Here is a 25,126-nt window from a genome sequence, read left to right as displayed (position 1 = left end):
TAACCCTTCATGCCTATTTTTCTTAAATCAATTAGCCACTCTAAATAAAATTAGTTTAACACATTACTTCTTGTGGCTTTTTGCCTTGGTTATACAGTACTGGCCAAAAGTTTGGACACCTTCTCATTCAATGTGTTTTCTTTATTTTCATGACCATTTACATTGATAGATTCTCACTGAAGGCATCAAAACTATGAATGAACACATGTGGAGACCTGGCCTCCACAGTCACCGGACCTGAACCCAATCGAGATGGTTTGGTGTTGCAGAGTGAAGGCAAAGTGGCCAACAAGTGCTAAACAGTGCTTAGGGTGGTAGTAGCCTTGTGGGAAACACCCTCGCCTATTTACCAGAAGAGGTTCAAACCCCATCTTACTACCATTGTGTCCCTGAGCAAGACACTTAACCCTAAGTTGCTCCAGGGGGACTGTACCTGTAACTACTGATTGTAAGTCGCTCTGGATAAGGGCATCTGATAAATGCTGTAAATGTAAATGTCTATGCACCTAAACACATGTCTGAACTCCTTCAAGACTGTTGGAGAACTATTTAAGGTGATGACCTCTTGAAGCTCATCGAGAGAATGCCCAGAGTGTGCAAAGCAGTAATCAGAGCAGATGGTGGATATTTTGAAGAAACTAGAAAATAAAACATGTTTTCAGTTATTCCACCTTTTTGTGTTAAGTACATAACTCCACATGAGTTCATTCAGTTTTGATGCCTTCAGTGAAAATCTACCAATGTAAATTGTCATGAAAATAAAGAAAACTCATTGAATGAAAAGGTGTGTCCAAACCTTTGCCTGTACTGTATATTCAAAAGATCTTTTTACTTTAATTACAAATTGTACAGTTTTCTGTCTTGTCACAAAAAAATATATATATTTTTTTCCAATTTACCCCATGGAACTATGCTATTATTGATCTTGCTTATTGTAACAGTGAAAAAAATAACTACATATCCTCCTTAATTAAACCCAGACCTAAACTAGTGGCTCTGAATGTGATACAGGATCATCCAAATTTTATATTCTCTTTCATATGTAGTGTTTGGTCTCATTGCAAACCATTAATCTAAAGGGGCTTTAATCTCATGCTTCATGGATCCAATTAATGTAAAAAAAAATGGCATCAGACCAGATTTGATTAAGCCAAGTTGTCTTGATAATTGAGTAAAGAATCCTCATGAATATTAATAAAGGTCTTGTCATAATTTATTAAGGATGGCATAACCCAATGGCTTTCCATAAGATTCACTTTACTCTTTGAATGTTTGTGTGGTCATTGCCGTGTTTCTTTGGCATTCTCACCTTTTGCCAGAGGGTGGCAGTATAGCAATGTGCAGTGCAATATAGCAAGGTCCGATGTGAAATATTTGCCACTTTAGGCAATTACAAAAATCATACTCTTACAGAACAACTATTCATGATGTTCATTAAGCTGCTTTGTATGTTACAAGTAACATATAAAAAGTCTGCACAACACCATCAGCGTTACCTTGTTCTTATAAACACATGCACTGTGCCATGCACCATGTGCCTCATGTGCTTGTTGGTGATTGAGGGAATTCTTCTTCTTTTTTTTACTCCAAGGGAATTAAATTTTGATGCAAAGAAACCATGTCTAAATATAGCTTGTGTTGAGTCGTGTTATATGGTTCAAGGCATTTACTGTCCAGCTGGACACTCTAAAAGAGTAGAAGGTTGGGCGGATGGATGGAAGAATGGATAAATGTTTGTGTGATTTTGGTGCTCATATACTTCATGCTTGAAATTATGCCATATACATTTAAAAAAATATGAAAATATTGAATGGTCTTAAAAATCTAATTACAGGGTTGGATTCAGATATAAAGATACTGTACAGATACAGATACAGAAAAGAAATATTTGCAAAAACAAATTTAAGTTGGGTCAAATACAGCATTCAAAAAAGGCTACTGTCAATTTGCAAGTTATTTATAATGAACCAGGGTTCATAATAGGCCTATATAGAAGCCTCTGGTGCCCTGAAAAAATCTATTTTTAAAAACCTGGAAGGTTTGCTGCAATAAATGTGTGTTTTAAATGCAGAAAAGCAAATCAGAAGAACTCTTCCATCCCTCTTTTCATTAATAAATAAACATTTGTTCCCTGCTCACACAGATAAAGAGAGAGAATCTATGTCTTGCAGGTTTCACTGAGCTTTAATTGATTACAGAGCTTTGCCAGTGCAGGTAAGCACATGAACCAGATCAGCACAGACCTCTCATGCCTCCAGCAATGAAATAGTGAGCAGTGAAGAAGAGGAATGGATGGAGAGGAGAGGTGGGGGCCGGGGGTCACCATCTTCTGCTACCGCTTGCACACAGAAGGCTGCACCTCAGCAAAATGCCTCATTATGGCTGTCACCTGAATCTGCATTGTCATGGATGCTGGGCACCTGACAGGAGCTTCCCTCCAGCACGCTCCTGCCTTGGTCATTACTTCATCCGTCTTTCCCTCTCCCAGCCAATAGCATGCCCCCTCCTGTGAATAGAATGAAAAAAAAAATCTATGGATCAAACTGAGAGACATCTCCACCCCAAACAGTAAGGATGTGTCCCTGTAAAAAGTGAGAATGAAAGCCTCTGTTCAGTGGGGAGAAAACTTCGGCCAGCCTTGGTGAGACAAAGGAGCCTTTCAGAGGCCCTAGGATCTTCTTAGACTGATGTGACAAGGCCACATGTAATGTGAGGCATTCACGTTACAAGTGCTTTCGGTTTCACTCAGTGGAGCTGTGATCGTACTAGAGCTACTTCTTCTGTCCCACATGCTTTCATGGGGTTGATGTTGTCAAATGCTGAACCGAAGTCTTTGAACAGCCTTCACGCATGTGAGTTATTATTGTCAGCCATGACAGGCGCCCGGGGAGCAGCGTGTGGGGACGGTGCTTTGCTCAGTGGCACCTTGACGGATGGGGATTCGGCAACTGTCACGACTACGGACTTACGGGGGAAGGAAGAGCAGAGGTTTGACATGTTGGGAAGGGGTTTTATTAATAAACAAACAATAAACTCAAAGAAACAATGGCGCGGTGGCCGAAAACAGTTTAACGTAAATAAAGAACTGAAACAAACCCGTAGGCGTGTGGCGATTGCCAGAACTGAAACTACGAACACCTACACAATTACAATGTCAAGTTCACGAAAATGCCGGAGATCTGGAAGGGGCGGAAACATCCCGCATTTAAGCACTGTCAGGATTGGCCACCGGTAACCACTAGGCCACCACTGCCCCCAGTCTTCTGGACTTCTCTACCTCTAAAGCTGTAACTTTTTCTCTTATTGGACAAACCCTGTACTGACACCACTTGCAGGCTCACTCTACCCTGGAAGGGGGTCCCTCTCCAATAACTATGTGACCTATAATCTCACAGCAATAAAAACCGATCAAGGAAGCATATATAACCCATAAAAAAACATCATCTGAAATCCTGGCTGCTTGACATAATTTCAGACGAACTATGATATAATTTATTCTCTTTCACAGGTTGATTTCCTCCACTGCAGTGTGGGTCTGCAATGACAGTAAGTGGGTACGCACTTCTGCATATCGTACACTCACATTGAAATGTAATTAATCATGAAAATGGGCATTTTCTGCCATACACAGAGGGGAAAAAACCTGTTGACCCTTCTCAGGGGGCATCGACTTCTGATGTTGATGCATTGACACAATGTCTTTTCTGTTAATACCCTATTCAGATCACAGTCTAACTACGCATATGTGGTATGACATAACATCCCACAACAGACCATGATTGCAGACACAATGCAAGTGTATGGGACATGGAGTAATGGGACACATGTGAGACCAGTCAGCAAATAAAGTGACATAGAACAGGTGCCCTCTGCATGCTGTAAAGTGCCACATCATTCCAGTAACATTGCTGACAGCTTCTTAAATGTCTGTGCTGTATGCATGAAACACTGTAAGATTAATTTGCACAAATTTGTTTTTAAGTAAATTTATAAAATAATTAATCTATTTAGGTGTATTTGATTGATCACACAGCACAATGCACTGATGTCACAACTTTTGAGGGAGCGTGCAATTGGCATGGTGACTGCAGGACGATCTTCCAGAGATGATTTCTCTACCACAAGTCGTCTCCAAAGGCGTCTTCAAAGAGAATTTGGCAGAATTTGACACCAGCCCAGGACCTCCTCATCCAGTTCACCTTCATGACCATCTGAGACCAGCCACCCGAACATCTGCAGCAACAATCAGTTTCAGAATTTCTGCACAAACTGTCATGAACCGTGTCAGGGTAGCCCATCATCTGCATGCTCATAGTCCTCATCAAGGTCTGGACCTGACTGCAGCTCGTTGTCATAACCGACTTGTTTGTGCAAATACTCACATTCAGTGCCGTCTGGTACGTTGGAGAGACTGAATATACAGAGATACCGAGATGAGATCCTGAGGCTCATTGTTGTGCCATTCATCAACAACCACACGGGCCCATATTGCAAGGATCTGTCCCAGTTCTTGTATGGCCAGCATACTCACTGGTCATGTCACCCATTGAGCATGTTTGGGATGCTCTGGATTGGCGTGTTCCAGTTCCTGCCAATATTCAGCACAGCGGTGCAATATTCATGCTGTCTAATCAGAACATTGGCATGCCCCGCCTGTGAGGTGGGATGGATTATCTCAGCAAAGGGAGAAGTGCTCACTAACACGGATGTGTGAGCAATATTAGAGATTAATGGATCTTTTGTGTATGTAGAAAAAGTTCAGCTCATGAAAAATGGGAGGAAAAACAATAGCGTTGCGTTTCTATTTTTGTTCAGTGTATGTCATTGTTACTCATCGGGTTGGCAGTTCGTTGAGGATAGTTCAAGCGATGTCAAGCCCTATTTGAGACTTTTCTGATCTTTAATCAAATTTAGAATCTGCAAAAAAAATAACGTCTTAAAGTCCTCTTACCACATTGTCATGTCTTTGTTCAAAGCATACCGTTTTTTAACTCAGAATTATTTATGATTAATCTCAGTTAATTATTTGATTTATTACTTGAATAATTTTTTATGCAATTGGATAAACCATGTCAGTTGTGAGAGTTGCCCAGTGGTGTGAGGTGTTATTTGTTAATGTAGGATGTCATTGGATAATGTGCTGTTGCATGGGTGATTGTGCAGTTTTATAGACTATGGTAAGCAGCCAATGAGGGTGGTGCGTTGTTCTCTGTTGGTGCTCAGATGACTCCCTTGTGCTTGAGCACCAGCAGCATAGCCTTTTTTCTCTCCCTCCTTCCATTATTGTTCCCTTTCTTCCATCCCCCTCTGGTCCTCCTGTCCAGTCTGTTGGCGTGTGATTCTAGCCATGGCGCCCTCGGTATTCATCTTTAATGTCATCTTTCCACAAATAATTATCTTGGAAATGAGAGAAAACAACAGCTGGTTTATACTGCATGATCAAAAATCCCCTCAGTTTCTGAAACAGAGTGTTTCATTTTGTTTCATTCTGGCCGCCTCTTAGGCTTTTTATCTGACTTCTAAACACTGTACCATTGACATCGCTTTTAATTACAATTTGCTTTGGATTCTGTACAAAATATTTTATGACTTAAAACTGCCCCTGTTTTATTACCAGTCTCTCTCTCTTTCTCTCTGGTCTGGCAGTGATTATGTAATTTAACATTCAAGCCAAAAGCTATTATCAAATTGTTTATGTGGAGCACCTAAATCCCGCTGATATTTTATTATTATTATTGTTGCTATTCTCCGGAAGACAGATGGCTTGGGGCAGCGGTTTGTGCTCTCTCTTAAAGAACATCACTGACAACACTGGCTGTGTCATCTAGCTCAGTAGTTGCCCTGAAGCCTGTGTCCAAGATGAGCCAGGACCCCCCAACCTCAGTTCCTTCCCGCATACACGCATTAAAAGAATAAAATTATAAAAAAAAATAAAAATGAACAGCAGTTGTAGGTTTTTGTTCTTATTCCCCTTGTTTTACACTGTAGGCTATATAGAGTCTATATTAGAGCTGTAATTGTGACTAAAACAGAATTCGGCTCAAGGCTCATGCATTTAAATACATGTCAGTCACAGAGTCAGTGTTTTTACTGCACCATTTCGATACAGCCAGGATCTTTGTAATGTAAGGCTTTTCAAAAGTCTGGTTTTATTTTGAACACTGTTAGCAGGAAATTTGTGGGTTATAAATATTATAACCAGCTGCTTGAAACAAATTTATGAGCAGTAATACAGAAATCATAGGTACTATAGACCGGAAGTTTGTGTTTGCTGACTGAGCCGAGCTGACCCGAGCCCAACTAAAATGAACGAAATTTAGTATGAACCCAATCTTATCTATATAGCATTCAGGATTATAGAGAGTTTTTGTTATTGTTTATACATGTAATTTTTACAAATATTATTTTGGTAACCTCAGCGCAGATTCAATTCAAGCTCCCCATTGACTTAACACAAACACACAGAAGCAGGTAGAGCCAAACGGGGGCTTGTCAGGATTGCCTGCAGCTGGGCTCCACACCTGACTCCAATCCTGACGCCCCATAAATGCCGGAAGTTTCCGCCCCTTCTGGGTCTCTGGCATTCTGTCACGACTACAGGCTTACGGGGGAAGGAAGCGCAGAGGTCTGACATGTTGGGAAGGGGATTTATTAGAACAAACAATAAAGAAATACAAATAAACAGCGGCGCGGTGGCCGAAAACAATTTAACTACAATCAAAAACACAAACTAACCCGTAGGCGTGTGGCGATTGCCAGAACTCAAAACACATGAAACTAAACCAGGTCAAGTTCGGGCAGAGAGTTCACGAAAATGCCAGAGACCCAGAAGGGGTGGAAACTTCCGGCATTTATGGGGCGTCAGGATTGGAGTCAGGTGTGGAGCCCAGCTGCAGGCAATCCTGACAGGGCTTGTGAATATTTTTTAAATAAAAAAAAAAAGAATACGGTTTTGTCTCAGTACACATACTGCCATTCACGTGTTAAAAGAAATTTGTTTTAGATAGTGATAGTGGTGGCCACTGTATTTTGCATGCTACCATTGGCACTAAATCATTTATTTATATATACCTACATGTGCCACCAATTGGGGGAGTGCTTAATTTTCTGAGCATCCATTGATTTCACAAGTTTGCCCCATTAAAACAGGCTGAGTCGATGTTCTATGTATTTCAGCTGTCAAGTTTGATTCTCCGCATGATGATAGGCACAGGCCAGAATCTTCACTTCAAGCACCAGAACACTGTCGGCCATTAGTGATCTGAATATTTCCCTCTTGAAGGGATCTAAACCTCTTTATCTCGAGATTAAGCTCTCCACACTTAGCCCTGTCTGTCCAGCAATGCTTGATTAAACATCAAAGGAGGGACGCAGACTGCTTATCCATATGACGTTCCATGTGTCCCTCGGTCTGTCTGAGCCGGTGGTAGGGACACAGAAATGGCGTGTGTTGAAGTCGAGTCAGTGCTACATCCTGATGTCATGACCTTGTTTAAAATGACCTGAAGCCATGTCCATCACTGGGCTACTTCCCAGTCAATTTCTCAGAGAAGAGTACAGTACTCAGGGTCCAACTGCATGAATCTTGCATGAATGCACCAGTGACCAGCCTATTAGGCTGCTTGATGGGTCCCAAGTGCAAAAAACACATGATGGTGTATATCCTGTGCTTGAGAGATCGCATTGATCTTCATCCATGAAATTTAGCTCTTTTGAATTTTATATACATGTTACATTATATACCATGTTTTAAATGACATCTAATTAAAAAGAGGTAAGTGTTTCAGAATGGTAAAATTAGGGGTTAGTATCAAGCATGTTAAACAGAAAATTATGTCTGAGGCATTGTTAAAATTTGGAACTGTCTGAGGCATGGTTAAAATTTGAAAAAAGAAAGTGGAGAGGTCTGAAAGTAATTATGAATGACCATAGATGACTAGAAAGGTGACAGCTGACCATTGAACACATTATGCAACAAGATCACTTGTCAATGAGCCTAATGAGTCAAAAAAGGTTTCAATTTGCTAAGAAGCACAAATATTGGACTGGAATCGAAGAAGGTCATGTGGTCTGATGGGTCCCGATTTACCATTTTCCAGGGTGATGGACTCATCAGGGTAAGAAGGCAAATAAATGAAGTCAGCTGAGCACCTAAATATACTGAATGACCCTGCGTTTCCATCAATGGATTTTTTTTTCTATCTTGAAGGCACAGGCATTTTTAATGAGAACAATGCCACGATTCATCAGGGTCTAATTGTGAAAGAATTGTTTCTCTTTATATATATGCTGCCTTTTATTAGAGATGACAGGACGTCGGTTTCAAAATTTTTATGTGACTCCATCCACACTTTGACGCCATTTCATCCTGCTGTTGATGGCAGGCAATATGTCCACTAGAGGGCAGTTCAGAGTGTTTCTGACAACAACAAACATGATAATAGCGAAGGGGGGTGGTCCTAACAATTATGAATAGAGACAGAAGTGGTCTGACAGGTTATTGAACATGTAGATGGTTTCTAACTTTTGACCATGTCACATATCTTCCAGAAGTTCTGCTAATTCTTCTTCCCCTTATGATGTTCAGCGTGTTAGCTGCGTTCTGTTCACATCTCCAAGCTGGCACAGATGTGAACTAAATGAATGCATAATGCCGACAGAAGGCTGCCTCCTTCGCTGAAATTGAATAAATTGGCCTTGAGACATTTTCACACATGGATTGGCCACCACTTAGTCGAGACCTTAATCCCATGGAGAATCTTTGGGACGTGCTGGAGAAGACTTTACAGTGTGGTCTGAGTCTGACTCCCATGCTCAGACCCAAAATCTCACACAAATCTGGACCATAAAAGATGTGACATTGCATTAGATGACATGGCACATGAAATGCTGCATTCCAAGCTAAACAAAGTGTGCATTTTATTTGATTTTAATGAAAGACGTCAAGGTAGACAGCAGAGCAGGATGCCCAAGAGAAGAGATCAAAAGCCGCATGGCCACATTCTTACCCGAAAGTGTTGCCACAGACCAATCAGATACTTCAGCCTTGTCCAGACAGAACCTCAGCGTGGGGGGCAGTCATCCACCTCTCACATGACACTGCCCTTCTACCACCTCAGGCCTGTTATTGACCCATTTGCTGAATTATATTTACTTCGGAAGTCTGTCTGGGAATGATGTCACATCCAAATTGACCTTGAACAAGTACAACAAGACGAAAAAATACAGACAGAACACATACAAATGGCACCATGTCCATGGTTTCTGCAGCTCTGCGTGTTCGACAGGTGGGATAAACAGGATATGAATGCAGTTTTAGCTCAGAGCATCCGCCACTGATTCAGACGAGGGGCTGGGACTTTGTGTCCAACTCTCCAATGTCCAATTCTGACATAAAAAGGGGGTTAAGAGGAGTTAAGACTGGTTTAGAAGAGAAGATGGAGACCTTCATTTAGCAGGTCAAGGGATTTTCTCCGTCACACACGCACTGTCCTTCTAAACGGTTTATTCTGAAAAAAGACATGAAAAAATGACCTAATTAAGGCCACATTACACACTTACGATTACGGAGCAAGATGTCTAGATGAAGGTCAATAAATAATCGGCGACAGACCCAGCTGGCTGCTTGCCTAATCAGGGCGGAATTCTTTGAATAAAAAATGCAGAGGGGAATAATATCATTATGCTGCATCGTATGGCTGAAACAGGAGAGTCGCAGGCCATCTGAGCATCTGAGGCGACGTTTTTTATCTTTAGCCATGATGTTAGCCATCTTTAGTGGGACAAAGATAAGATTCTGGCCTCAGAGCACAGTGATGCCAGTGATGTCCTCTGCAGATCACTGACTCAGAAACTCTAGAGAGGCTGATGTTAAGGAAAATTTTACTCTGGATTCTATTGCGTATATGTTTTTCAAATATTGCATATATGTGTTTATCATAATAAAGTATGTCTCTGACAGTCTAATACACAGTGACTTACATGGTTTTACAGACTTACAGAAACACAACAGGGAACACTCACTGGGTGACAGGACAAATGCACAAGGACTAGACACATTCGGGTTATACTCATACTAGCAACACAGGTGAAAACACAAAAAGGTCAGGAAAACCTGGCCCGGAATGCCAGGGACAGTTCAACTTGTGACATTTTCATATATGCACTTGTACAAGACCGAATCAGACCCACTCATAACTAAGTGAGCATAACAAGCATGCAAGAGCACTGCAGTGAGCACCAACACTAGAGCTTAAGAACAGGTCGGAAGTGCATTTTCTGAACATGAATGGCAGGTGGAAATGTTCTTATTAAGGAGATACTAGGAGTGAAGGCGATAAACACGTACAAGGAATTGAGACCCGAGGGAGCGGAGGATATGGAGAGAAGCGAGATGTGGTAAGAGAGCGCAAATTCCCTCATTAACTCTCTTTTGTGCAGTTCTACAGCAGCTTGGGCTAAAGGCTGCACATGGATTGTGAGGCTGTGTAGATGATGGAGAAGATTGGAAGACTGTTAGTTGGGCCAGGAAGATGTTAGTTAACATCCAGAACTATGAAAGAACCAAAACTGTAATGTTGCTTATATGGTGTAAACATCATATTATGTAAAAAAAAAATACATAACAATATGGGATAATGGATAAAAATATAAAAATCATTTTTATTTACTGCATTTATTTTATTTTATGAACGGTATTAACACTGAACCAGGCCTGATATCCTTACAGTTGGTGTGCAGACTCTGTTGTTCGGGTTTTAATTTCACCGTTTTCTCGTTTTTAAAATGTTGCATTAACCGGATGTTATGAAACATGTTTATTTTCTTTTTCTTTTTTCTTTTATATCTTCTGTTCAGATTAATTACATGGCAAGTAGCACCAAAAAATGGTTTTAGCATTCTTTGGAGTGTAGTGTCTTGTTCCACGGAGAAAAATCACTGGACGTTTAGTCGCCAGAGGAATCGCGCTCTTGTCTCCCACCCAACGACTTACACGACAAACTGTTAGGTGTGTACCCCCCCCCCCCCCCCCCCTCACAATACCGTTTCAGCAACAACAACAACAACAACAACAATAATAATAATAATAATAATAATAACGTCCACTTTTCCCGTCTTCGGGGGAAATTGTGTATCAGAATCAATGAATGAGTCGATGTATGCGTGAAGAAAGCATGAATGATGAATAACGGAGCGCAGGGACGACTTGGCATGAATGAATTCCCGACAGGCGCAATACCCCTAGCGGCCGCCAGGCGGCGCCGTGCGCGGCGGCCGAACACCCCGCCGCCGCCTCCGCCTCCGCCGCCGCCGCTCGGCTCCATCACATGTCGGGGGGGGCCCGAAGTTGCCTGTGCATGTCACATACCAACAATGTGATGCGCGCACACGCACACGCGCGCGCGCCGCCATAAAAGTGTAGACCCCCCGACAGGAGCGCGGCGCGCCATGGAGACGCGGAGGCGCGCAGGAGAGCCCGCGGCGTGACGCCGTTCGCCGAGCGACAAAAAGTTCCGCGACGTTGTACAATGATCATAAATGGGAGTCACCTGAACAGTTCCGCGACAGGCCGCGCCGAGCCGAACCGGCCCCCGTGGGTCACCACGACTCTGGGCTTCCTGCTCATCTTCACGATAGTGGTGGACATCCTGGGCAACCTGCTGGTGATCTTCTCCGTGTACAGAAACAAGAAGCTGAGGAACGCAGGTGAGCGACGCGGAGAGAGACGCGGGGGACACCGGCGCGCAACCGGTACGCGTTATTCACCGCGGTAATAACGCGCGTGTGCGCGGTGACGTGAACTTGTCGGCTCCTCCACGACGCGATCTGATGGCATCTTAATTGTTCACGTGTGGCACCGCGTTATTCGGCGACGAGCAACGTCACGGAGCGACAGGCAACAGTTCGGGTGGCCGTGGGTGGCACTTCGGTGCGCCGCGCCGCGACCGTGATCGTGATCGAGCGTGGAGCGGTGGCCACCTGAAGCCCGCACCGGCCAGCTCCATTCCGGGTCCATTCCGGTTCGATTGTTTCCATCCGTTCACGGAATGGAAGTAAATTACAGAAGTAAATTCCCCGAAACGGGAAAAAACGTGTTAATTGAATCATGGGGGCAGAACATCAGAATTTATTTACGTGGAACCGAACTTGAGAGTAAGAAAAAGAGCTTTTTAGTTGTAATACCTTCACACGAACTAAGAATTGAAGTTTGCTGAATAAAACGTGGACAACGTTTACGTGGAGGTGGCCTGAAGTCGCAGGAATTTCTACAGAACGAGGAGATGATGTGGAAATGGAAGTTGAATCGTGGGTCACGCCATCGTAAGCCGCCGGGCGCCATCAGGCCCCGGCAACACATCGGCCACGTCACGTCACCGTCCCCACGCGGCTTAGAACTTCAGTTTGAGGTCAGCTCTGGCCCGTCACTAAATGTCCCCGACGCTGCTGTGGCTCTGAGGAAACCTGAAGCTCCACAAGTGGGCTGAGAGAGTTCTAGCCGCCAGATGGTTTTCTGGGAGTCGTCCTGAATGTCCCGAGGACGCCGCTTTAGACACTCCTTGGCAGATTTGTCCCATCACCAAATCCAGGCTTAGCACTTCGGTGTTATTTGTGTAATAAATTTAATGGCGGACCGGAAAAAAAAAAAAAAATGGACCTGATTATGCCGGGTTGATGTGCGCCCCCACTTTCCTTGGCACTTTGGTCAATGGACCCTCCCCCCCCACCCATTCACAGCGAGATGTTTCTGTCTTCGCACCGCATCTCACTCTTGGGCGCAGCGCTTACTTCTGAGAAGCCGAGCATTGCGGGACACCGGGGGTCATTTTGTCCAGTTTCCCGTCGGCATGCATCATAATCCCTCCATTAAGAAATGTATGCTGAATTATGCAACCTCCCCCCCCTGTCCCCCCCCCCGTCCTGGATTTAAGTCTTTTATTAGAATATACAGATATAACTGTTACATAAATAGAATGCCTGGGCGGGGCCGACAAGATTACATCTTTTGTGATTCGCCGGTGCTCAGCACTAACAAGGAGGCACTTGAGTAAAGAGGCTCTGCTCTCTCTCTCTCTCTCTCTCTCTCTCTCTCTCTCTGGCAGAACGTATTATTTTTTCATGCTGTGGGGCGAGTTAGGAGTGTCTCCGGTGAAGCCGGGCGTTAAAGCCAATTCACCTCATGATTCACGACCGAGCGTAAGAGTCGTGTTAACATGAAGGGTGGGTCATCTGCATAGTTCCTGTCGGATCAGCATCGTTCCACCAAGCTGTTCAGAAGGAAGCTGACTAAATTAGACAATCTTAAGGCAATCAGGGTGGCAGAAGAGCCGGGTTCAAACCCCACTTACTGCCACTTCGTCGCTGAGCAAGACACTCAACCCTGAGTGTCTTCAGGGGGGACTGTCCCTGTAAATACTGAATGTAAGTCGCTCCGGGAAATGCCGTACATGTAAATGTACAATGAGGCGTCTCGTTGAAGACGGTGTTGACTGATGTGGGAACATTTCTGTCAGAAGCCATATTTGTCTCATGTGCCGCGTTTGTTGCAGACTGGTGCTTTGCCTCATCCCATTTTCAACGTTCTTTTTTAATGAAATGATATTTCCAGAAATAATTACACACCAACAAAAGAAGTATTTCGTTTCTTTAACTCAATGCACAGGTACCCGCCCCGCAGTCCTTGTTTTATCTATTTCCGTGAGTCCTGAGGATGTCTCACCTACGTCCTGAGATCGTGACCGTTAATATATTGTCGAAATGATACGGCATCTGTTTCATCGAGCCTTTCAGTCTGCCCTCCATTTCTAGCTTTGAAGTGTGGTCAGTTCATAATGCATCAAGCCCCGGTGTGCAGGCCAGTGCAGTTCTGGGGCACGAAACAAAGTCCTCGTCCCTTCAGGGGTACCTGCACCTGGTGGCTTGGCCTTGCATCAAACGGAACTGGAGCCAAACAAACAAAACGTGAGAAAAAGCAACCGAGAGCATTTAAATAGCGAATAAAAAGCCTTCATCATAACCAGTCGTGACAGGCTTTATGTCCCCCAACCCCCCAGTGACAGTCGTCACTCGCTGCCCAGATCCTGTCAGCGGACGCAGAGAGGGGACCAAGCCGTGCTCCGGTTTTGTAGGTCAGAGAACGCGCGGGGCGGAAAATGAATAGCCCGGCGTCCAGCCGCGGATCCTGGCGGGCCGAGGCCTCTTAATGTCTGCGGCCCCCTCCTTCCGTGGCGGAGGACAGCGCGGCGGTGGCGGCAGGTGTGTGTGCACTCCAGCACACTCAGGGTCATCGGTACGGCTGGGTTTCGGCCCCGCCCCACGGGGCATCTTCGTGTTCTGTAATGACTGGGAGCACCGCAACAAATATCCAGAGTAACGTATGGCACGCTTTTACGTTACGTCTCATGTGGCGCTAAATCCTGCTCGTCAGTATCTTATATTAGACAATCTTAAGAGACCAGATTATCTACGTTCATTACTGAAATCTGCCCACTCAGCACAGGTTACAACACGTACAACACGTAACAACAGTTACTGAATTGAAATAAATAAGCGTGGACTTTCTCCTTCTGGTGCCTAAATCTTGTGGAAGAGGCAGTTTAGGGGCAGTGGTGGCCTAGCGGTTACGGAAGCGGCCCCGTAATCAGAAGGTCTGGCGGTTCGAATCCCGAACTGAGCAAAGCAGCGTCCCCACACACTGCTCCCCGGGCGCCTGTCATGGCCGCACACTGCTCACTCAGGGTGATGGGTTAAATGCAGAGGACAAATTTCACTGCGTGCACCGTGTGCTGTGCTGCTGTGTATCACATGTGACAATCACTTCACTTTCTCACTTCTCATAAAGTGGGCAAAGCTACAGTTGACGCATGTTAAGTTGACATCGTCATCGGAAGGAGAATGTAAATCCTGCAAATGAAGATCAAAACATGTCTGACACTTTTGGACTAATTTAGTCAAATAGACGTTTTCAGCCTCAATTTGCAGAGGAATGTTTGAAGGGAAAAATATGGTGCTGAATTCCAGGGAAAGAAACTCTTAATCCGTCCAGTCTGTTGGAGGGAAATGCTGTTACAAGGTGTGTTTTTTTCATGTCATTGTGACATCTGGTCGTGACAAATGTACTTGTGACTTTGTGCGTTTTGTTAATAGCATTTTTGGGCTGGTGGCGGGACAACGTGGGGCCAGCAACCTAAACTCTGAACATAGATGGACAGAATCTGCCGAGAGACAGAAAGCGTACAGGTTACGTGGTCCTGCGGTCCAGCGGGCCGCGTTACGCCTGTCTGCGCTGTTACATGACCCGGCGCGCTGAAACGGCGGTTGGTTGATGCTTGTTTGGCGTCCCGCAAGCCGCGAGGACGTCTCAGAAGAAACAAGCGCGGGGGGACATGAGTTCTGGGACGAGCTCCCCCGGCTGGTCGGATGCACCTAGCCAGAGCTATGAAATAATACGGCAACTCGCTGGGGAGTCGGGAACGTCCGGAACTCTGGTCTGTAGCGCGGTTTCGGCCTCTTGTTTTGTGCGCTTGTCACAGTTCCGATGCGTGAACCTCAGTTCCCACCCTGACGCGCTAAACTCTGGGACGTTACAGAGCGAACGTAGAAAGCTTCCTGTAGAAGGCCGCGTTTATTTGCTTTGGACGTATTCGGCACGCCGGTTGACCCTGGTGTCCGCGGTTGGCCGGAGGGTTTGGGAGTGACCCTCCACCGTGTTTTCAGCCGCATTCAGCATTCATGTCGGATCCCGCGGTTTATTGGTCTTTGCGTCATGCGAAGTAAACACATCTTTATTAGGATGTTAAAGGACGCTGGGGACTTGTATCGTTGCTAAACCTCTGCTGAGTTATAAAAAGTACGACTTACACATGCTGGGTGAAGACCGGAAGGAAGTGTTTGAAATGGACTGGACATGGACAGATTAGTTTTATAAGTTTCATAAAGATTTCAGCAGAACGAATGAAACGATGTCTTCACAATCTGAATGCTTATGGCAAACTGTCGCAGGAGTGAGAAACATCACTGTTTTTACATTTACATTTAAGGCATTTGGCAGACGTCCTTATCCAGAGCGACTTACAATCAGTAGTTACAGGCACAGTCCCCCCTGGAGCAACTTAGGGTTAAGTGTCTTGCTCAGGGACACAATGGTAGTAAGTGGGATTCGAACCCGGGTCTTCTGGTTCATAGGCGAGTGTGTTACCCACTAGGCTACTACCACCCCACTGTGCCGGAACAAAATGGCGTGTTCTGTGTGTTTCACTCTCTTAAAAAGAAAAATACAAAATGAAAAGAGCAAAAGGTATTTGAAGTGTGACGGCGTGTGTGAGCAGCGGGACACCTCGCTCTTTCAAGCTGGACGGCCTCGACCACGCTTTACTCCTCGTCCTGGCCGCCGGCCGCTCAGGGGCACCAGGTCTGGGCCGAAAAGCAGTTTCGGCCGAGCGGAGAAGAGCTGGCGAGTCGGCCGATGTTTGTGCTGACGGAGCAGCGGTGGTTACGGGCTGGGTCTTTCGCGGAGAAACCGGTTTGTTTTCCGCTGTGGGCCGGCTGTAGCGGCCGCACATTTCCCGCACACCTCTGGTACGTCAGCTGAGCTTGTCAGATCAGCTCAGAGCTGAAGAGAGCAACCGGACGTTCTGTAAATCCATTTTTAATCGAGCACTTACAAGCTGTGTCACTGCATATCATGCGGCTGCCTCAGGTCGAGTAGATCCCTACCCGTGACGTTCCCGGGCGGATTCAGGAATGCCACGGGAATGTGGAATTAAGCAGGGTGTAGAAGAAGGGCCATCTGGAGGTGCAGATGCAGTAAGAGTGCAGCCAGAGAACCCCCACACAGCACTGCATCTGTATATGATGTTAATTCTGTATGTACCTGAGTGTGTGGTGTCGTGGACGTACACAGGGCCACAACATTAAAACCAAGTTTCTCTCTTGGGGTGGAGTGAGTTCCATGAGTTCCAACATATCTCACAGATGCTGGATCCGATTGAGACCTGGTGAGTTTAGAGACCAAGTCAACAGCCTGAATTCTTTCATGTTTATGAAAAAAAAAAAAATATATATATATATATATTTTTTTTTATATATATATAGGCCAGTCACATGATCTAAAAGAAAACCGTGATTCTTCAGTGGAGGCCAAGACCTCCATAGTTTCTCCATACTCCAGATTTCAGCAGTGCACAGCGGACAGCATGGGTGCTCCCACCAGTCTGTGGCAGTAAAGCCAACTTTACTCAGATCCCAACTGTAACCAGTTCAAAGGTCATCCGTCATTGATTGACTTTAATAATTCCTAACCGCTGCATGTCCCAACAAGTCTCGTCACCTTGGTCTCTCAGACCTTCTCTGTTGCCATGCTTCCATCATTTTCGAGACCTGACTGTTCATTGAGGTCCCACCCCCATTGTTATAGATGTTATAGACATGCTTTTCACTTCATCTGCCAGGTTTAATGTCGGGGCTGATTTGTTCATGTTATAAATTGAATAACCCGTCAGGTTTTGATTAGTGGCCGTTTGCATGGTGATGCGTTCACGGTGTGGCAGCACATTTGCCTGGAACGGGGCGCCATGCACCTTCCTGCCCGGGGCGCCACATAGCTGTGAAGCGTGCCTAACGAGAGGTTAGTGAGTGGTCAGTCGGAGCTGGCCTCTGTCAGTCAGGCTGTTGGCCTGGTGCCTGGCCCCAGCCTGCTCCACCATTTGACTGACTGTGCAAAGTGAAGTCGCGGTCCCGTGGGTCCATTATTTACATCTCGAACTGGGGTGATTCTCATGAACGTGGCTAGTCTCAGTCCTTTTCCCACACCACTCAGTAGAATATAACAACATTATAATGTTTATGTTTATTTATTATCCATTGGACACATTTCTTGATATTTGATCCAGAAATGGGTATGGATATTTTTGTCCAGAAGTCTCAATTACGAGTCAATTATGTGGGTTATGACTTTCGTGAGAATCACCCCCTCTGCTGCGGACAGGGCCGAGAGACACTCTCGGTAAAATGTTCCCATAGTAAAACTATAAATTAAGTTTATGGGCTGGTTAGGGGAAAGTTTATAATGCATTTTTCCTTCCCACAAACACTGCAAATACTAACAGCGGATCGATTTATTATTTTGGTACTTTATTGTCCCCGTCGCTCTGGCTCTTCCTCCAACGTTTTCCCATCCTTCTTTTATTCAGCATGTTCCTCAGGCAGGTGGCTCGCATGAATTCAATTTAATTATGTGGATCTATCTGCTTATTCGGGGCACTTATCAAAGATGGGTCGCTGGGCTGCTCTGTACCTCATGTTGGATTCCATTGTGCTTTTTTTGTTTTGTTTTAATCTCCCCTTCACCGGCGAGTCCGCTAAATGCTTTGCGTGGATTCATTTGCACATGAACATGATCTCTTTTTTTTTATGATAAAATTAAGGCCGAGTCTGGCCCTCTCAAATCTATTATATGGCGCTTCTTTTCATTTTCCCCTCCCTTTTACCAGCCAAGCGCTGCTTTTGTTCACTTAATGAAGCAATCATGCGAGATTGAATGCGAGGTCAGAATGGTACTGTTTCCCCCCCTCCCCGTCTCCCGTCTCTCCATTCCCCCCCCCCTCTGTACCTTTTCGGGGTTCTCCTGCTGTTCGCAGGTGGCCGCCTCCCTCCCGCGGGGCAGCGCTGCTGTGGGCAGCATGCTGATCGGGCCCCGCCTCCGCTCGGCGGCGGTGGAGAGGGTGCGAGTCGAATCTCCCGCGGCCGTGCGAAAGCCACTGACCCGCGAGGGCCATGTCGAGACCCCCACCAGAGGCGGCGAATCAAATCACTCGTCCCTCTCTGGCGGAGAGATCACGCAAAAACACGCTTATTCTGTCCTGCCCGGGATTCATCTCGTCCCCGTGGCCCCTCCGCGCTTCCCTGCCCAGTTTGCACCCGGCATCAAACCTTAAATTCCAGACTTTTCACCTTCTCCCTCTCTCTTTACACCCCTCCCTGGCTCTTTGGTTACTTTCATCAAACATGTTTCGCTTGTGCGGCCTCATTGTTTGTGACACTCCTGTCCGTACACATCACTCCCGAAGCGATGCGAGGATGTCCTCAGCGCACACACCTGTAGAGGAGCCCCGCCGACAGCCAGGCGGCCCGGGGCCCGGGGCCCGGGGCCCGGAGCCCGGCGCCACGCAACGCCGACAGGTTCGTCCTGATAATGTCTGCATTTATTTTTTTTTTTATTCATCAAGTGGCTTTTTAAACTCATTTGGCTGAAGTGGGCATCTGCTCTCTCCTGACCCTCGCTCTCCCTCGTTCGCGCCACGCCCTGGCCCCCTTTTCTCGGCTATTTTTAACCATTTACAGTATGTTGCAGCGTGCTTCTTACACTACTGAACATGAATGCAGATGATGCACATGGTGCGCTGGGGGCAGTGAGATCAAGTAAAGTGTAATGCTTGCTCGTGCACAGCATGTGCATACAGCATGCGGTTAAATGCTGCCGTTTTCACTCTGAGAGAAATGACTAGACATACAAAAAACAAAAATAATAATTCACATGCATTCCATGCAAGTCAGATGTGACATGATTTGAATGGAAATGGCAAGAAACAAGGGGTAAAGGACATTGCTTGAACCAGAACCACAAAGTGAATGATGTGACGATAATATTTTGCTGCATAACCTGTTTTTTTTTTTTTATCTTTATCGTCAGGCTTTTTTGAAAAGCATATTAAACTGCAAAAACACATACAGATCCTCACAATGAACTCATGTATGATTACTGAGCAATGACAGTGGGATTCATTAATAAAAAAGGCTCAGTGCATTTGGCGGCACAAAGTGGGCCAGATGCTAAGAAGCGTGTGTGTGTGTGTGTGCGAGGGTGTGCGAGGGTGTGTGTTTGTACATGTGCAAGCAAGAAAAAAAAAAAAAAAATCACCTCATTGGGGAAAGAATAACCCTGATGCTTCGGTAGGAAGCAGTGTAGTAAACATCTCTGAGAGAGAGAGCTGAGATTGGATTTATATTTTGCAGCTTATGAAATTGCAATTGAACTCCATGATACTCCAGAATAGATCATAAAGTGCAGCATTAAAGTATATTGCATCCATTTATGGAGTCATGCTTCGCCAGTCAGTGTTTTTTAGTGGCTTCCCTGCCCTGTTTTAAGGGGATGAAAAATATATCGGGGGATGACAGTCAGAGTTGTTGAGTTGTTCCCAGGATTTTTTTCACCCTTATAATTAATCTTCCTCACAAGTGAAGACAAATGTGTTTTCTTTTTGTCAGAACCATGAACCGATTTGTCAACCTTGCCGTCTGATGCTATTCTACTTTGTATCCAGACAGATGTAAAGCCAAACCGACATCACTGTTTTAAGCAATTTATTGTGAGTTTGTGCTTCGTTAAGTCTGAAAACGAATGCCCTGTGATTGCAGGTCACTTTTGTTCCCCAGTCCCAGTGGACGTTTGGCCGCTCTCATTTCCCTGGTATTAGCCTTGCTGCACCCAGTAATGAAGTCAGGGTAGGCTTGGAAAGGCTACCTAATTTATTTCCTAATTCCCTAACGCTATTGCACAAAAAAAAAAAAATCCAGTTTCTTATAACAGTGATAACGATAAAGGGTTTATACCATTTCCCCCCGGTTGCCATGCTGTTAATTAGCCGTAGAATCCTCATTTTTCCCACTGACTGAATCAATATGAGTCAATGGAAATGCGGGCAAGTTGGTAACGAGCACTTCCTCCTACATAAACTCGAATTAAGATCCAGTCCTCGCCCATTTCCCCGCTCCACTGAAGTGAGCTGAAAACTTTCTGCTGAGCTTCAGCTTGAGGTGCCCTTTCGCATCGACATCCCCATAAACAATGGCTGCTTGATTGCGGTGGAAATTGGTGATTCCAAACAGTTTGGACCTATAGACGCCCCTGAGTGTTTGAGCCACATCCAAAAGCAATAGGAAGAGGTCCAGGAGGAAATAAGATGTTTGAATGGATAACCAACTCGCACACCAAGGCCAACTGATCACTGATCTCTGGCTGTGTTATTTTTTTAAACAGTAGGAATTTCCAATTATTTTGGGGCCCACACAGGGAAATTGGATCGGTATGACGAATGAAACATTGGCAAGGGCGCTTTTTTGGGCAAAATGTTTTGTGCTGATTGAAGGTACTGTATGTACATTGAAAAGAGTGGGGTTCTCGGTGGTGGGGAAATTGGGAACAAATGAACAGAGATGGTAAATAGAGACAGGCACAGGCAGTTCGTTTGTGCGGCCCACATTTGCACAAAAAACATCTCTCCCCGAATCAAATGCCAAATCATACAGGCATGCCTTATTTGGTGAGGTGAAGGTGTGTGTGTTTTTTTTTGTTTTTTTTTTATGACACCACAGGAAACAAAAGAGACAGAATGTCTCCAGTATGTGGGAGAGAGTGATCAAGGAAAGGAGTGTAGGAGCGAAACACCATTGCAAGGTTATTGTCTCCCTTTAGTCCCTGTATATCTTGTATGATTTGACAGGTGCATCACTGTTTTTACTTTTCCGCCACGAAAGAACAAAAATCACCTTGTTTTTTTATTTGTTTGTTTGTTCATCTTTTGTTTCAATGGTGCCATTGCACTGGATCTGAGATCGTTTCATATTCATGTTGAGTTTATTCAAACTGGAAAAAAACTGAATATTTGTTCTGGTTATGCTCAGAATTTGATTGTAACCCTTAGACATGTGTGGGTGTTTGTAGTTGAGGTCTTTGTGCCATGAATCCGTGGGCATGTGTTGTAAAAGTGGTGGCAAGTGTCATTTTAGCACAAACGTGTGATCTGTGTAATCTGAGTAATCTGAGTGTACATCTCTTACCGCATGTGTGTGTGTGTGTGTGTGTGTGTGTGTGTGTGTGTGTGTGTAACATTAGCCTGCCTTGATTGGACCAGTGTAGATGGTCCAGAAAATGAATAAAAGATAAGGCCGAGGCACCAGGCGCATTGCTCCACAGAAGCAGGACATTCGTGTTTATTGCAGGCCAGGCCCAGTCTCATCAACGCAGGGTTCTTAAAAATGGCTATCTGCCAAATTCCAAGCACCTTCACGGTTCCTGGCCAAAGCCGGCAGGGTAAAGAGATTTTACTGAGCTGCGGGGACACTGGGAAGAGAGTTAATGTGGCCATTAACTTAAAATGAGAGGCGCTCTTCCACACACCGTACTTTCGCCCACTTCAGTCTTTGTAGAAATCTTTGCTAAGAGAGACCACAGTCATGGTTATTCATGACAACAAACCAGTGGAGCACCCAGTACCAGTGGAGCACCCAGTGTGATGTAGTCATGTGTAATGAAAAACATCCTGGAACAATACAAAGCATTTTAACATTTACACACGTGAAGTAACTGAGATCTTATATAACCTGATATAAACGTATTCAGCAACAACTAACATCTGTAACAGAAATGTAACCTGGCATGACAATTGCATGGTGAATGTGGCATGGCAGGTGGAAAGTTTCCTGTGTGAGTTTTGGAAGCACTTGTGAAGCAAATTTGACAAACATATAAATAGGTTGAAGGAAGTGGCGTTTGCATTTTTTTTTGCCCACTTGTCAGAAATGCAGATATAACTGAAAAAACCTGATCACCTGATATTAAAAAAATTACATTTACATTTACAGCATTTATCAGACGCCCTTATCCAGAGCGACTTACAATCAGTAGTTACAGGGACAGTCCCCCCCTGGAGCAACTTAGGGGTTAAGTGTCTTGCTCAGGGACACAATGGTAATAAGTGGGATTTGAACCTGGGTCTTCTGGTTCATAGGTGAGTGTGTTACCCACTAGGCTACTACCACCAGCCAAAATTTTTATAATTTAGCTGATGTAAGGTAATGTAATGCTGTAAGATTATTGCAGGAAGTGCAAAAACAGACAACAATATTTTTTAGGTTATTTGGTTATTTAAATAAATGCAGACTAGCAACTGACAACACTAGTTTTATGTTTCCTGAGTGTGGTGTAAGACCTCTTAGTATTTTTTTCCAATCTTCAACTTAAATAAATGCTTGGGAGAGCACACTTGAACTGTAAGTGTCTAGTAACCGTTCTAATAGTGATGTTCATATGTATAATAACAGGAGCTTGATGACAGTATTGTGAATCTCCACTAGCAGCGAGCGAGGGGAGGGGCTGTATATTCAGCTGTGTGACGTGTTTGAGTGCTATTGGAAATATTAGAATTCGAAATTCCAAGCCCAAGAACAGTAAAAGAATGTCCTATTGGAAATGAGGGTGTTGCTGATTCAGCTGTTATAAAAACATGGCACAGAGCGAGATAATATCAGTGTTAGTGCTATCGTGTTGTATGTTAGATTACATAATTATAATAAGAAAAATAATTACAATACACTTAATAAGTTGCGCAAAACTCTTATCTTCATCCTGTAGGCTCTCTTAAGATGTATTTGTTCCAATTAATATTTTTTTGTGAAGAATTGGCATTTTTTTCAGGTTATCCATATTTTTTTTAAAGTCTATGTCCTCATTGGTGAATATTTCCCAGTTAAGTTGTAATTACAATAAGGAACGATAAGACTTGACCTTTAATATCTCATACCTGATACTTGTCTGCTTAAATAAATATTTTGCACACCTGCCACACCTGTTTTGTAGATCTAATTCATATAATGCATGTGAGAGATTTTTATAAGCCACATGCTGATAGCACAGCTCCTGCTGATGGATCTCTTTACATAAAGAGGGCAGAGAGAAACTGAATGAGTTCAGGCCGAGTACAGTATAACATAGTGAGGGAGAAAGTCTGCAGAACATGTGAATGTTATTCATACAACACATTGCATTTTCAGTGTAAGCTGATTAAATCGAGCTTGTTCGGTCACCTGGGGTGAGAGCATCTGCTTTATAAAGAAACTGAGACAAAAATAACTACTGTCACTTCCACCAGTGAATAATGCAATACTTTTCACTTTCTAAACCATGCCTAGACCTCAGGCTGCATTCAGATTTAACTGAGGAGTTCCCCTATGACCCCTGTAATATAATATGGTCTTAGAAAATTCAAAACTACTTTGAAATAGAAATTGACCAAAAAAAGTTTCATTCTCAAGCTCGGGTGATAATTTAACCCAAACCTCGAAATGAGCATTGCATATGCATGCTGCACAGGTTCTTATCCCACCACTGCAAAACTCATATCATTTTCTAGGGGATTAAAAGGCTGCATAGTTTAAATCCATCATTCTGCATGAATTGGAATGCTTTCTGGGCAATGCCATTTATGGTGGGGATAGATGATGGAGATAACTCCGGCCACAAGAGACTTGTCTTGCCAGAGTAATAAAGCTCTGGATCTTTTTTGCTAGCTTCCAGTATTAGTTGCCATCCTGCAGCCTGTATGGAAGCTAATGCGGAAAGGCTCTATTAATACACAGTGTTTATTTTATGGAAAATGAAGACCATTCATTAAATTATTTTTAAGGTGCAGTTGGTTGCTAATAGGCCACCCATATAATTGCTGGCCAAACATTTAATTTAGTTTTATAAAAGTGCAGATAGTATGATGGTAAATATTTGCTTGTATCTGTGTGTATAATTTGCACTGTGAGTTTTAAACAAAGGTTTAATCTTAATATAACAAAAATTTTATTCTCACTCAATAGTGTTAAAGCCTGAGTAGGCTGACCAAAATGTTTCAACAATTCTTGTGATATGAATATTAATATGGTTGAATTACAATACATTAAGTTACTATACACTCATTTTGTATCACAAAATTTTAGTTATACTATTATTTACTATTATTATTATTACTGTTGCTGTTGTTGTTTTTAATCTTTAATTCTCATATTTAGAAATAAGGTCTGTATCACTCATTATGTGAATATAAAATGTAGTGATTATCTCAGAATGTTGAGATGTGAATTATTTTGTTTAAGCTTAGAATTGGTTGACTTAATGGCTACATTCTCCCTAAATTAGATCCGTCCATTTTTATCTGGGTTCGGCTTGCCTGGTAATTGCAAATTGGGGCCCGAGCTCTGATAATTGGATGGAGGAAGGGAAAGTGGGGAAAATCCTTTTCTTCAGAGAGCGTCCATCTCCTCCTCGTAGTCTTCAGTCCCTCCCTGCCCCATTTCTAAGCCT

At 44.0% G+C, this 25,126-nt stretch overlaps 2 protein-coding genes across 3 annotated transcripts in view; one reads left to right on the top strand and one right to left on the bottom strand.

Annotated features, from left to right (window-relative positions):
• Positions 1-18,639, bottom strand: part of LOC114788715 (uncharacterized) — a 25,753-nt gene extending 7,114 nt beyond the window's left edge. Inside the window, exons 1-2 of one of the 2 annotated variants that reach the window (XM_028977556.1) lie at positions 18,608-18,639; positions 2,390-2,506 (exon numbers count right to left, since the gene is read on the bottom strand). The gene's annotated coding sequence lies outside the window, so the exon portion shown is untranslated. Of the gene's footprint in view, positions 1-2,389; positions 2,507-11,549; positions 11,850-18,607 lie in introns of those variants that run through there. The other variant, XM_028977555.1, reaches the window with a different exon arrangement.
• Positions 11,349-25,126, top strand: part of mtnr1aa (melatonin receptor 1A a) — a 26,479-nt gene continuing 12,701 nt past the window's right edge. The window contains exon 1 of the mRNA XM_028977557.1: positions 11,349-11,706. Coding sequence (XP_028833390.1) covers positions 11,529-11,706 — 178 coding nt within the window. The 5' untranslated portion in view covers positions 11,349-11,528. The remainder of the gene's footprint in view (positions 11,707-25,126) is intronic.

The sequence above is a fragment of the Denticeps clupeoides genome, chromosome 4 (genome assembly GCF_900700375.1).
Source record: "Denticeps clupeoides chromosome 4, fDenClu1.1, whole genome shotgun sequence".
In the NCBI taxonomy this organism is placed as follows: Eukaryota; Metazoa; Chordata; class Actinopteri; order Clupeiformes; family Denticipitidae; genus Denticeps; species Denticeps clupeoides.
Note: the sequence above shows the minus strand (reverse complement) of the source record. Positions and strands in the feature narration are given on the sequence as shown.